Source organism: Zosterops lateralis, assembly GCF_965231275.1.
Source record: "Zosterops lateralis genome assembly, chromosome: 10".
Classification (NCBI taxonomy): domain Eukaryota; kingdom Metazoa; phylum Chordata; class Aves; order Passeriformes; family Zosteropidae; genus Zosterops; species Zosterops lateralis.
In genome coordinates, this window is record NC_139770.1 from 7,129,527 (window position 1) to 7,144,602 (window position 15,076).

A 15,076-nucleotide genomic window follows, 5' to 3' on the forward strand; every position below is an offset into this window, starting at 1 on the left:
TAGTTGTTCTCTGCTTGGTTCTGCACAGCTCTCTGGAAAGGTTTTAACTGAGGAAAACTGCCAGCTGATACACTAAAGTGTTTCAATGCCCTGGCACAGGGTTCTGAAAGCAATATCTAATGTTATATAACAATGTAGGCTTTCAGCCTTTCTGAAAACTTCTAACCTTTAAGATCCTCCAGTAATCTCTTTAAAATGCCAATTGCCAGAGGACAGGTAGAGTGAGTGCTGTAGGAACTAAGCCATAAAACATATTGTAAATCTTGTTTCAGGACCCTTCCCATTTTTATTAAAATGGAAAAATAATTTAAATGGAAACTATCATTCCTCCAGTGCCAGAAGTGGGCCACAGAGAGATTTAGTGGAGTAACTTTGAGATGTTTGGTCTGTGATTGAACAAAAATCCCTTTAAAAAAGGTTTTTCTCTCTTTTATTTAGCCTCAACACAATGGAATATCTCCTCGAATGTTCAAGGCTTTTATAAGTAAAGGCCACCCAGAATTTTCTTCTAATAGACAACAAGACGCACAGGAATTTTTCCTACATCTTATAAATCTAGTAGAGGTGAGAAAATCTGAATTGCTGCTTCTTTTTCTGGTTATATTAGACAATGAAGGCAAAACTATTATGTGAGTGGCTTGTTTTATAGTTATATTTTTAGCCTTAGATATGTAGAAGGTGGGACTAATTAAAGTGTATTTTGTTTTAGAAATGTTTGCTTCCTTTATTCTTCCTCTTCTTTACTTCAGACTCTTGCATGGCCATGAGCAGTGATGCTGCTAACAAATATGAAGAAGTCTAGCATCAGTTTACAGGCTATAAGATTCATAATCATATGTGACCTTTTAAATTGCTGTTCCTGTTTACCATATTGAAGTCTGTCATGGAATATTAATGAATCGGATATTATTATGATTATTATTGTTATTGTTCCAAATTCATATAATTGTTGGGAGCAAATTAATTACCCTGTCCAGCTGTTTTACAGATCCCAGCTGTATGTTATTGAATCATGGGAGGAAGGATTCCCCCACTGAAAGCAGAGTGGCTGTTTGTCAGTTGAATATTTCAGTATAAAGCTTTATTTCCAACAAGCTCCGGCTCAGTGCTATGTGTAAAGGAATCATACTGTGAATTTTAATGCTGTCTTTCTGAAAAGGAATTTATAAATACATGCAGTTTTGCTGTAAAGCATTTCTTGTCTACCCTTCCTCCTTCGTTTTCCTATTTTCCCCAAGAATCGAGGCTATTTATTCATGTGTTCAGTCTCTAGATGAAGTTACTCACATTTGTATGCATAATGTTCCACATCCCTAAATGCGTGTACTGATTATAGGGTGGTTAGAAGAGACTTTTCTGTTTCTTGCCTGATAACAGACATTAACATGAACAACAAAGAGGAGGTATATTATTTGCATGACATTCCCATCTGGATAATGAACTACAAGTTGCTTGTTCTGTTTCGGTGCATATTCAGAGTGGTAGGAGCAATTCTATTTGCTGAGAGGATGCTTCATGTTATTTATCTGAGCTTTCTCTCTTTACTGTAACTTGCCAGCTTCCTACCTTCTGCTCACCTTGACTCAGTCAGGTTTTGGGGTGCATACTCTGCAAGCTCCTGTGTGTAGAGAGATGCTGCTGTGGGTGCAGAGATTGTGGATTCCAGTGCTTTTCTCTGTAGGTGCCCGAGCTCTGCATTCAATCCAGTGCAAGCCAAGCCGCCAGATCAATGTCTTTGTGCTTGCCTTAAAACACCTAGCAGCCTTTGGGTTTTCTGGTCAGTTTGATGATCTCCACAGAAGTGATTTGGTGCAATATTCCTTCCAGAGGAACCCTGTGGGCTCGGAAAACCCCAGCGACGTTTTCCGGTTCCTGGTGGAGGAGCGCACGCAGTGCTGCCAGTCCAGGAAGGTGCGCTACACAGAGAGGGTGGACTACATCATGCAGCTACCTGTGGCCATGGAGGCAGCAACTAACAAAGGTAAAGGACAAAACTGCTCTGTCTGACCCAGGGATGTGCCACACTGTGCCCAGAGACCCCCATCAGTGCTGGATCTCCTTTGTCCTGGACAGAGAAACAGTTTGTGAAAACTTCTCCGTTATAAAAAAGGAACCAAATATACTAATGAATATCTTTTAAAAACACACACTCACAAGAAAATCCCAGACCAAAACAGCCAAAAACTCAAATCTGCTTTCTGTTCTTTAGCAGCAGATTATAAAATCTAGTATGATAATAGAGAACAGGGGTATAAGGTAGTTTGTCATCTATAAATCTAAAATACACAATTTGGATGTTCTGGGCATTAGAGGAGGAGGGAAGGAGAATGAAGTGTTGGATGTTGATTTTATAAGCAGGAGTGTTTTTTCTCATGCCTATGAAAAACACCCTTGTTTTTAAAGCAGAAAATGGCTGAGGAGGCTTGAAGACCCGAGAGCAGGAGAGAGGCACTGACAAGTTGTGGTTGCATCTGCAGTCAGTGGTGAAGAGCCTTGCAGAATAACATAATAAGTGTATGCTTGAGGTAGAAGTGAAGGGGACATCACACAAACGTGAAGGGAGATGTCCCTCTGATTTCCTACATAATCTGAACATTTAAAATATTTTAAAACCAGAAGGTTCTACTTAGATTATTTGATGAGATCCTATGAAATACCACAAGGCAGAGAATTCTACTTACTTTTTACCTAGCCTACAACTCCTTGCACTGGACAAGAAGTTTAGGAGAACTTTGCATTCTTTGTTCATCAGTTTCAGTGATGACTCTGTTGCTTATTAAAGAACATGTTATTTCCAGGTAATGACTCAGGAGACAGATTAGTTTGTGAATTTACCATATGGTACTGCTCAACTTACCAGTGTCAAGACTTTTTCTAGATCATGCATAATCCTGGCCTGTCTAAAAATTCAGATGACACAGATAGGCAGCAATAACTTTCCAACTCAGATTGAGCTCTGATAAAGTGGGTGTGTGGTGTTAATGTTCCCACAGGATTTTGGCTGTCATGGCAAAGTTTTCATTGCCTGTGTCCTGGTATTTCCAATTCTGTGTTTTCACCATGAACAGAAACCTTAGAGATGTGACTGTAAGTGTAGCTCCTGACCCCAATTTTTGACAGACAAAAAGACTTGATGTCTAGTTAAAAGCATTTAAAACTTTTATTGCTAAGTAGGTTTTTGCGTTTCTAAAACTTGCAAAAAAAAAAGCCTGATGAGGAACACATAACCATGACAATGTTCATTAGCTTCTAGTGTTGTGTGTATTTCTCAGATGAATTAATTGCCTATGAATTGAAGAGGCGAGAAGCAGAAGCTGCAAGGAGACCTCTGCCAGAGCTGGTCCGTGCCAAGATCCCATTTAGTGCATGTCTGCAGGCCTTTTCTGAACCAAGCAACGTGGAGGATTTCTGGAGCAGTGCCCTTCAAGCAAAATCTGCAGGAGTTAAGTAAGTGTGTGTCTGGCTGCCTGTTAAAAACTGTGCCCTGTGCTTATCTTGCCACCTGGACATGGTGCAGAGAGAACCACACAGATGCACAGTGAGCTCTGGCCTCACATTAGTGTTGGGGCTCGTCAATGTGATGTGCAGATCGAGCCTTGCAAGAGCTGTGATGATGAACTGAGCAGGAAGTTAATTGTTCTCAGTGGTCAGACTCCCAAGAGGTGATGCAGTCTGGTTGTTGAGAGCTTGAACTTTAAATGCTTGTAGGGTGGATCCTTTGTATCCACCATCAATAGCTCATCTCAGTGAGCATGAGGTGCTGAGGTCTGTGCTGTTGGGGATTCTGTTCCTGCTTTCAATGAATTGTGTTTCTTGTCCTTCCCAGGACTTCCCGTTTTGCTTCCTTTCCTGAGTACTTAGTGGTGCAGATAAAGAAATTCACCTTTGGCCTTGACTGGATACCCAAAAAGCTTGGTATGTGCTTGTTTTATTTACCTTTCTATCCCAGATAGATGTTAAATAAGATGTTCATGCTATAGTGAGGACCTGACTCAAGTCTTAAGTTTGTATTGTGAAGATCCTAATTGAATTTTCTTTTCTTTTACAACAAATTTAACCAATCCATCAGGTCTGTGGAGTTAAAACAGTTTCATGTGATCTGAGCTAGTTAAATTGTGCTTTGGAATTCCAAATTTCTCAAAGAACTATTTTCAGAAGAGGAATCCTAGCTGTTCCTGTACCTTGAGTACCAGAGTCCCCTCTCTGAAGGGGTAGGTTGCACCATGAGGTCGTTTTGCTGGCTGCAGAAGCTTAGCCCATTTCTCTGCTCTTGTAGATGTTTCTATAGACATGCCAGATTTCCTGGATATCAGTCACCTTCGGGCCAGGGGGCTCCAGCCAGGAGAAGAGGAGCTCCCAGACATTGCTCCTCCTATTGTCATTCCTGATGACCCAAAAGGTATTTACTGTCCTATTCTCCTCCGTATTCCCCTTTCCTTCCAGCACACAGGGATTCTCTTTAATCATCACCATTTGGAACTATGAACAAAACCTCAGCTCTGACCTTCTGTAGCTGAAGACTGTTACAACACCCCACAGCCTTTTTGCCTCCCTACTGGGACAACCCTCGTTCTTCCAGCTTTTCTGTTTTGGGGATTTATAGATTTATTTATTTATTTATTTATTTATTATTTATAGATTATTTATTTATTATTTATAGATTATAGAATCACAGAGTGTTTTGGGCTGGAAGGGAACTTAAAGATCATCTAGTTCCAACCCCCCTGCCATGGGCAGGGACAGCTTTCCCTAGAAGGTTGATGATTTCCCTAGATAATTGATGTTGCTGTTCTTGACTCTCTCCAGAGAACCTTCAGTGCATGTCCTGTAGTAAAGTCACTGTGCACTTCCCAGCTCCAGAACAGTACAACAATACTTAATACACACAGGACTACAGTTTAGGAGAACAGCTTTCCGGGCATAGACTAAAACTCTAAATTTTATTCATTTTAAAAATACAAGAATTGTTAGGCCCTAGGAGCTGTGCCTGCATGCACAATCCTCTTCTCTGGATGTACTTGTGCTACACAGCCCATTAAAAACGTTCTGTCTCAAGAAGAATGGCAAACAGCTGACTATAAGGTTTGTGGAGCAGAAAGAAAGAGAAGTGATTAAAATGCTATCCTTTTTTTTTTCTTAAGCACTGTTTCTTTTATGCTAAAGTTGAGAAACAAGAACATTAAATATCCTCCTTCTTTATTTTCTGGGTTTCCCTGGAGAGTAAAATGGTTTATAGCAAGTAAAATCATGTTTTTATGGTGTGACCTTCAACCCAGGTGGTTGCATTTTCCCTCAGATGACTCAGTATTTAACACAAAGCCAGTAATGCAACTGCTCTCATGACACAAGTGCCCCATTTGCTTGGATATTTATAATAATGGTGGCATAATACCATGCTGTATGTATGTGAAAGAAAGCTAGTACCTGATATTGTGTGCAGAGCAAGGATATGACAAACTTCAATTCTCTAAAGGTTTTAATTCCACCCCTTATCTATGTGAGTTCCTCACAAAGGCCTGTACCTTCCTTACCCTCTTCCTGAATGGGCTGACCTAGTTTTAGTGTAAATGTGTGGGTGACGGTACTTCATTTTTAAGATTCTTGCTTAGATCAGCCATCAACTTTATTTCTTACTGGTGTATAATATCAGTGACACTTTGCTCTGAACTGAGTTAGAGAAATATCCCTGCTCTAATTCATGGCAAAACATCAGGGAAGTAAGGATGAAACTGCCCTGTCTCCATGAGGTCAACTATTTCTATGAGTTTAAAAATATGGAATTGTTTTACCCATATAGGTCTACTTAGCCTTCATATAAGTCCTTTTCCCTGTTTCTTTCCCCATTGTTAATTTTCAGATCGCATGATGAACCATTTCATGGAGTGTACGTATCTCACTTTTCTACTGCTTCAAAAATTGTTATGCCTTTGCTCAGCTAATAGCTTCTCTCTCCTCACAGAGATGCACGAAGCCTTGCCCTGCATGCTTCTAAATAAAAGCTGATTTCTGTGCTTGTTCAGTTTTTACCTCCATGTGTGCAGGACTCTCTGAGAGTTACTACAGCCAGAATATCAGCTGCTCCTCTGCCTGCTGCTCCTCAGGAGGATCTGGCAGTTCTGGGGGTCACAGTCTGGCTCCCTCTGCACTCATCTCACATTAAGCTGTCTGGCCCTGTCATCCAGAGGCTGCCAGACCTGGCAGCTGTTATTTCTCTAACCTGCAAGATCCTGTCTTTGAGAGGTGCTTGGCTTTGGCTGCCATCTCTAGCTGAACTCAGCACCTGACTTCCTCCCCCCTTGAAATTCAGGGCTGAGGTATTGTAAAATAAATAAAAGTCCTGTAGGAATTCATCAAGATTTAATGATCTATGGGGATCCCTACTGAGACAAAAGATTATCACTAAGTCCATAACAAATACTGTGATGCTTTGTACAAGGCTATTTTCTGATGGCTGTGGGTTTATTGAAGTACTAAACCAAATCTGAGCCATATGCATTGTAAAATATGGCACCGTAACAATAAGAAATACTCTACAATGAATGAAATTAGACTTTTATGTTTTAGAAGGTCCTTTCTTGTAGCCCTAGATATTGATGAGTCTTCAGTCATGCAGCTGGCAGAGATGGGCTTTCCTTTGGAGGCGTGTCGGAAAGCTGTGTACTATACAGGCAACCTGGGTGCTGAAGTTGCTTTCAACTGGATCATTGCACACATGGAAGAACCAGGTCAGTGACTGGAGGTTGTAAGTTAAACTCAGCTCCTGGTTGTGGATTTTGGCAGTCAGTAGAAATTTTATAATGTGTGACAGAGAAACAACGGCCCCCCTTCCCCACCTGGGAAACCTGGAGGTGTGAGTGAATTTTCCTAAGCTGCTCCTGGGATGTGCAGATCTTGACCATTATGTGGTATCCTCTGCCTAGAAGAAGACAGCAAACTAAGCTACACCAGAAGTCCTGTCCTCACCACTGGTGTGGGCCAGCTCTGTTTCCACCCTTTGGCTAGGTCCGTGCTGCTAAGGGGGAAGCTGACTTGTGACCAAGTGTAAGTACAAAGAATCCTGTGGTCTGGATGCTTTTCTTCCATATCAGCCTTCTCTAGCTCAGGCTAGAGCATTCATGCCACACTTGGGCTGTCTGGTGATGGACAGGGCTGCTAGATGTTCTCCACTTCTTGTGTTTCATCCATGCAAGGTTGGAACTCATGATTCAGCACTGAGTGCATCTGAGTACTCCCTTGCCAGGAAACTCCAGATTTGGTTGAGTTCACGCTTCACCATGAGCTTTTGTGTTGCTTGTGTAAATGGGGAATGAGTTTCACTTGGGCTTAGCAGACATTTTCAGATATGGGGTCAGTTCATTTTACATCTATGCACTGGGTTGTCTATGATCCTGATGCCATCATTGCTTCCATACCAATCTTTGCTGCTTTCCTCCAGTTGTTCCACTTCTGCAATGTGCTGAGTTATTCCAGTCTGCTCACTATGAGCATGTGCACCTAGATATTTTGTAATGTGCACATTCATTTTGTTGTTTTTAAGGCTTCCTACACATGTAAGTCTGAATTTAGATGCCAGTGAAATTAATTTACATTGATTTCAGGACTGCTTTTAAGGTCCTGTGTGTTGTTTGTTTGTGTTTATTGTTGACCTTCCAGTTAAGTGAGGCAAAAGAAGGAACTGATGGATGTTTGTTTGTTCCAGACTTCGCCGAGCCATTGGTCATACCTGCGTTTGGAGAAGTTGCTTCCAGTGGGGCAGCTGCTTTAGGAGCTGTAGGGTTAGATAACCAGCCTCCTGAAGAGATGGTTGCAATTATCATTTCCATGGGATTCCAAAGGAATCTAGCGATTCAGGCACTGAAGGCAACAGTGAGTTTATGGGTTATTGGTACCACTGGGGTTTTGTTTCATGTTCTTTATGCATGTGCATGCTCAGATGCCTTTGAAATGTCTACAAAAATCAGTTAGTGGATGATGACCCTGGAACTATCCTGACAAAGTGTGGGATGCCTGATTTCTCTGGCTTTGTATGTTTCACTGGAATGGTAAAGTGTGGATGGCAGTGAGGAAAACTTACCTGCTTTTAATACCTGTTGAAAAATAACCTGGATGCTTGGAGACTGTGTGTCTTCAAGATAAGAACCTGGGGCAGTGGGTCTTATTTGTGGGATTATTTCTTTTCCATATACCAAGCTTTTGCAGAGTGCTTGCTGAATACTATTTTCCAGGGAGGTAGAGGTTATACAATTTTTAAGTGCTGTAAGCATGATCCTTACTCTGTTCAAAGGCTGATGAGTGGCAGCATGATGTTAGAGAGTGTATTAAAGACTGCTCTTTTGATTGTTTGACTGGCAGAGCAATAACTTGGAGCGTGCACTGGAGTGGATCTTCAGCCACCCTGACCCTGAGGAGGAAAGTGACCCTTCTTTGGACACCGTGGATATGGAGAACAATGCTAATGCCAATATCCTGGCAGAGACAGGGTCAGAGGGACCCAGGATCAAAGATGGCCCTGGAAGTAAGTTCTGCTTCACCTTAGACCTGGCTGTCATTTTGTTGTGTCACACCCACCTCGTTCATAGAGCTCCTTCCTGTTTTGAAAGCAGTTATTGTGGGTGTTTTTGGACTCAATCCAGACAGTTTACTTCCAGTCTTGTTTCTGGGGCTGGATCCAGCTCTGTGGGCTGCTGAGTTCCGTGGGCTGTGTTTGCTCAGAAAACTCTCTCCTTGGACTCACTGAATAACTCAAGCCCAAAGGTTTTTGCTACCAGAGCACACAAATCTCTCCTGGCCTAAGTTTACTTTTTGTTCTGTTGCTATTAGATAAGGAAAAGCTAGAATGTTTAAATTTAAATGCAGAGGCTGAGCATCCTAAAGACAACACTGCTGTTACAGACCACCCAAGTTTCTGTCCTCCTGTGGTCTGCTGGGCGATTTGATAATCCCTCCAACCGAGTCCCTTATTCACAATACCACAGGTATAGTTGGTGTCCTGCATGTTTTGTTTTCTTTTGGCTGAGTTTCTCTGTCATAGTTCTGCTAAATAAACCACAAGGTGGGGCTAATGTACAACAGGCAAAGTTGAGAAGAATCTCCTGGAGGTGTCACAGTGGAGTACAAAAGCCCAGTGGTGGTGCTAAGGATGTCACAGAAAATTTTTTGAAGGGACTTTAGTGATCAGTTCTAGTAACTGTTCTAAACTTCTACCTCTGATCTTGAATGTAAAGGTCCTAGGAAAAAACCAAAATACCAGACAATTTGATTTTTGTGTCTGTGGTTGCTACTGTTATATTAACATTATAAATATCAACCTTAAGTCTTTCGGAGACATGGGAAACATTGATTATCACAAGGTTAAAAAAAACTAACCCGAACTTGGAATAATTATTTTTTGAGGTACTTAGCCTTTATAGACTGAGACCCTTTACTGAATGCCTGAAATCCTGATAACCAACATGATTCTGTAAAATGGCTCCAGAAAGCCCTCTCCAGTAAAATCCAGGACCATGTCTTTATGCAATATCCTGAAAGAATGTACCCTTTTACTTTTAGTGGTAATTCAGGTGAATGGCATGACTGGGTGGGGATCAAGAACTAGCACTGAGTTCTTCAGAGATTTTAAGCATAAAAATTGTCCTTGTTTTAAAGGAAGAATTTTCTTTCCTGTCCTCTCTTCTATGGGCTGCTGAAATACAAACTTTTGATTTTTTGATTTATAGGAGATCTGTGATCACACATATAGACATAGCTAATTTGTGTGCAGAATGAACTCCCTGTTTGGCACTTTCTGTGGTTCTCTCTGTGAACTAGGAATGAATCTACTGTTTTCTTTCCTAGTAGAGGCTGTGATCACAGCCCTGCTGTATGTGCACAGGTCTCTGTGGGTTTGATTTGGATTGGTTTGATGTTTGACAGTGAATCTGAGCCACTAGTTGAGTTGGGAACATGCTGCAGTGTTAACAGAAACTGAGTTTGGGGATGCAGAGTCTGAATTAGGATTCTCCAGTATTAGAAAGAACATTTCCCCTGGAGTCATATTGCAGTGGTAGCAGAAAAAGACTTAGGGTGCAATTTCTATTTCTTAAAACAGGGTATGAGCTGTTTGGGTTCATCAGCCACATGGGAACATCCACAATGAGCGGCCACTACGTTTGTCACCTCAGAAAGGAAGGAAGGTGAGTGCAGCTGGGAGAGACACATGGGTTGAGCAAATGTTTGGTTTGAAGCATCTGTACAGAGCAGGGCGTGCTCATGGCAGACAACACAGGCTGTTACCATCTGTAGGTTTCCCACCAAAAAAATGAAAATTGTCACAGATGTGACACTGAAGTCTGTGGTGAAATGTACCGTTGGCTCTCCTGTTCTGCCATTCCAAATCTCTGTTCAATTTGGGGCATTGGTTCTGTATCTGGCTTAGTTTATCTGAGTCCTCCCCAACTTCTTTTTGTTGCTCATCATTAGGAACCCATAGAGCCATGGGCTGCTGCTGCTGTTGCTGGTACTGTGATGGTGATCATGGCTGGGATTTTGATATGCTCCCATTGTTTGACATTGGGAATCCCTGATTTTCCTTCATTTGAGCTGTAAATACACGTCTCTGCACATCCCTCCTTTTCAATTCCTGACTCTGCCAGCTGGTTTGGCCATTTCTCTGGTCCTTTGTTCTCATTGCAATGCCTAATTTTAGATTTTAAACTCCTTGAGGTTTGGGTCTGAGAAGTCCCTGGTAAACCTGTGGTGGTTTTTATACTCATGGAATGTAATCAATCTTGTTTTCCTTTCAGATGGGTGATCTACAACGACCTTAGAGTCTGTGCCTCAGAACGACCTCCCAAAGACCTGGGCTACATTTATTTCTACCACAGGATACCAAGTTAGGCCTCAAATCTATCACCTGGCCTTAAGAAGCCATAAGCCTTTTTAACATGCCCAAAAAAAAGAGCGTACAATAAAAACCTAAAACCAACAAAAGACCCCTTAACCCTTGGACTGCCAAAAAGCAAAGGAAAACATGGGATGTTTATAGTGTATTTAAAACCAATCCTTTGATGCCGCCTTAAGTGTTAGACGGAAGATTTCTATTAGGTGCTGTATAGAACATTGTTTTAAATTTATACACCTTACAGACCATGTGGATTTCTGGTGGAGTTTGCAGCTAGTGTGTGGAGAATATGGAAGCTTCAGTGTTGAGCAAGGACAGTTCAGCCCAGCTCCTGCCTGTCCTGTCCCTGCGTCCTTTGAAGACCACAAACAGATGTTTGTGTCTTTGGTGGCTGGGAGCCTGTGTTTTCATCCAGAGTCCAGATCATGTAGAGAAATCACTTGAAGGAAGGGGGTTTGTGGCTGTTCTTCAAAGCAGAATGTCTTATTTCAGAGATTATTTTCAGTGCAGTGAGAAAAGTCAACTTAAGTTATATCTGTTGGAATTCAGTGGTACAGGATCTTGATTTGACTTTTCCATGCATAAGCCTAAGAGACTAATGGAGACAGGAGCAATCTCCTGTCAGTGCCCTGTACATTTTTTGCCAAAGAGGAATTTTATTTTTGCAGACATAGGTTTCCTCATCTTCACTTGAATGTTCATTTTGTAAGGTCTTCCAACAGATTCAGGATTACAGATGGCTAAAAGCAGCAGACTTTCTGACTATGAAATTAATTACACACCCTCAGGAAAGGCAAGGCTGTTATTTAAATTTTGTTTTCTTACGGAGGAGGTAAAGAAGGGTTTAATGTCCCTTATATTTATGTCAGGGAAATTTGTATCTAGACCACTCATATTCCATCTGAAATCAAATCCCTGACAAAGTACTTGCAGTGCAATCCTGCTTTCTGCTAAAGATTTCTTAGACATCGACTTTCACATCTGAGTGTGGGAAATTGCTTAGTCAGTTTGCTGATTTATGGATTTACCCCTCTCTCCCTCCCTTATAAACCCAAAACAACAACAACCAACAAGAACAAAAAACAACAACAACAAAAAATGCTGTTGAACTGATATTTTTGGTTTTTTTAAACTTTCAAATGCATCAATAACCTGATCTCTTCAACAGGCACCTTCTAAAAGGGGGTTGATATCTCTGGCAGGGATGATGGGGTGGGTAGTCAGGGGCTGGCCTTTCTGTCTTTTTTTCTCTTTTTGTGTTATTTAAGTGTTTTTCACAGGTGAGAATTCATATGTGGGTTTTAAAATTATATTTGTAAACACTCATTCTAGAAAAATTACAATGGTGAGTGCAAAATCTTTCATGATTTTGAAAAAATAAGAAACCCAAAGGTTCACAGTGTTGGACACTGCTTAGAGGCTGTTGCTGGAGTTGCCTTGTACAATGTTACCAAGCCCTCAAAATAAATTGCAGCAGTCAAAAAAAATTCCTTTTTTGCAGATTGCAAGAGAGCCAGAGAGATGTCATTACATTTTCTCTGCAGTTAGTGCCTGCAAGTTTTAATAGCAAAATTCAGGCAGCTACACACTATAGAAGAGAACCCAAATCAAACATATGGTTATGAGAAGGGCATTTTTGCAGTGTCTCGGGGAAAATAATTCTCCCTCTGGTCATAAAGCCTCACAGAGAGCCAAAAAAACAGTGTTGGTATTTTATTCAGGTTTTGATCTTAAGAGATTGAGAGAGAAATTCCAGTGCAATAATTCTGTAAAGTGTAAAGGTGTCTAATTGCTGGGAAAGCTGCCTGCACTTAGAGCTGTTATGGACACATTAGTGCAGTGTCCTGGCACATTAATGAATGGCCCCTGTGAGATTCAGCTGCCTTGTGCTTGTTGAGCCACCAGTTCTGGAGGAAATAAAAGCTGCCAGTAATTTCTTTCCTTCTTCCAGATTTTGGATATTTGAGGACTTCACCAGAAAGTGACAGGTTTGAAAATGGGATCAGCAAATTATGCAGTGATACATCTTCTATTTAAAGTGAAAGAGCAAAACTTCTGTATATCTGTGTGGTTTATTTCATTCTGGCAGTAAAAAAGGAGAAAAGGCCTTTTTTCTCTCCCTTCCTTTAATTTTTAGAGTTTTTTTGTGTTTTTTTTTTAATTCCCATGTATATTCCAAGGAAGTTCAACACAGCAGCTTCCCTCTTGCCTTGTGAACTTAAAGGGCTATTTAGAAAACACCAAGATCTGCTGCCTTTTTATTTAGAAATAAATTTATTTAGAAATGTTGGCTAAATAAAGGGCAGCTGAATAAAACTCCCATGTTCATTGCCCAGCTGGAACCGTGGCTGGTCTTGTAGGATCAAGGATGGAGCTGGAATCTTGCAAACTGTTTGGTGCATCCCAGAACTGTGATGGCTGTGGCACTGCCTGGTCTCAGGAGGCACATTTGAAGGGTGATAAACTAGAAATGGTGTTTGGAAGGGGAGGGCCCTTGGCTGGTTGTGGGAAATGAATTGGAGCAGCTCAGATCCTGGAGTTCTTCTCAGTTCATCATTTTTGTGTTTTGCCTGCCCAAACCAAAGTTAGTCAGGAGTGCAGGGAGCAGTTCAGGGGAAAGGATTGCAGGTTTTCTAAAATGTAGCACTTAAAAATATGTTAGAAGTTCTTCAGTCAGGTGCTTGAGGAATTACTTTATTCTCTCCCAAAACAGTGGCCTCCCTCCTTTGCTCAAGTGGCTGGTTAAGTCGTCTCCCTTTTGTGATGGGTTTTGTGTGAAGAAGAACATCATGAACCTGGAGGAGCAGGATGTAAACTCCTGACTCCTCAGCCTGATGGGGGGCTGAAGAGTTTTGGTGGGCTTGGGGTTTTTTTTAAACTCCAGCATTGCAGAAGCCCCACTCAAACAGACTGGTCTGCCAGGGTGTGCCTGCTGAAGTCTGACTGTGCTGAATTGTTCCACGGGCACAACCTGGACACTCTCCCTGTGTCAAGTGCTGGAGGAGCTGCTGGGGGCTCAGAGAGCTGGGAGCTTCTTGGCCAAAAAAAAATGGAGGAAGAAAAATCACTGTGAGCTGTTTGAGACAATCTACCCTGAGAATCATGGCAAGCCAGGACCTGGCAGTAAATAAAGCTCTTATTTCTCAGAATTATTTTTACTTTTTTGTATGATACATTTAGGTTAGGAGATAGGAAGGAAGAAAAAACTCAATAACTTTTTCTTGATTTCCTCTTCTCTCATTCCTAGCAGCATGCTGGATCCACAGACTCCTCATTCTGAGTCACAATCTTCAGTCTCCAAAATACATGTAGACACAAACTCCTATTTAATCTGCCTAGCTAAAATATCATTAGGATAAAAATTAATTTATTCAGAGCTGTGTTTTTAAAACAAGTGTAGATGTTTCTGAACTCCAATCACTTGTAACTCTACTGGGTTCAGTGCCATTACCTCTGACTGACTTTGGTATAAGTGAAACCAACATCAGCCCAGTTCTTTGATTCAGGCAGCCTCCACCTGATCACAGCACACATTCAGAATGTGGATGCATCCAGAACTCTCCAATTGATTCCTTTTGTTCTCCAGCCTGGCAGCAGCCATTTTTATCCTCTTTGCTGTTTTCATGCATTGGAAGTCTATGCAAAATATGTAACTGGACATTTTATTGTTTTCCCTGTCTCCCTTCCTACCATAATGGCTGAGACTGGTGTCTGATTTCTACTCACTCTTCAGTGGTTTTACTGTTGTATCCTGGAAGTGTCTGTCCTGGTTTACTTTGCACCATTCAGAGTTGTTTGCTTGAAGCACTGTTAACTTTCTGGAGAGTATTTGTCTGAGATGAGAAAGGCTGTGAATGATATTGTTGCAACTGTTTTAAATTAAAAAAGAAATATTCTCACATCTGGTGACTGTGTGGATTCTTGCTTCTTTATTCCTGTCTGAACTGAAGAGGAATAGACAGAATGTGTTTTGATGCTGCCCCTCACTCTTTGTGGTCACATTTGGTATTTTAGTTAAAAAAACCCTGCATAGGGAACAGAGAGGTTTGTGAGAGTCTTGATTTCCTGTGACTCCTGGCATTTCTGTGTATTTAAAAAAAAAAAAAAAAAAAGTAAAATCTCCATACCTTGAGTGGATAAACAACATGGGAAAAAAGAAAAAAAATAGATATAGATATATTTAAAATAGGTTTTAAG

General features: G+C 41.2%; 1 protein-coding gene across 1 annotated transcript in view; it reads left to right on the top strand.

Moving 5' to 3' along the window:
* The window catches only part of USP13 (ubiquitin specific peptidase 13), a 49,640-nt gene extending 34,866 nt beyond the window's left edge, over positions 1-14,774 (top strand). Inside the window, exons 11-21 of the mRNA XM_083868370.1 lie at positions 439-564; positions 1,828-1,981; positions 3,273-3,447; positions 3,827-3,915; positions 4,277-4,399; positions 5,858-5,884; positions 6,582-6,725; positions 7,700-7,866; positions 8,353-8,515; positions 10,088-10,172; positions 10,782-14,774. Coding sequence (XP_083724496.1) covers positions 439-564; positions 1,828-1,981; positions 3,273-3,447; positions 3,827-3,915; positions 4,277-4,399; positions 5,858-5,884; positions 6,582-6,725; positions 7,700-7,866; positions 8,353-8,515; positions 10,088-10,172; positions 10,782-10,875 — 1,347 coding nt within the window. The 3' untranslated portion in view covers positions 10,876-14,774. The remainder of the gene's footprint in view (positions 1-438; positions 565-1,827; positions 1,982-3,272; positions 3,448-3,826; positions 3,916-4,276; positions 4,400-5,857; positions 5,885-6,581; positions 6,726-7,699; positions 7,867-8,352; positions 8,516-10,087; positions 10,173-10,781) is intronic.
* The last annotated feature ends 302 nt before the right edge of the window (positions 14,775-15,076 follow it).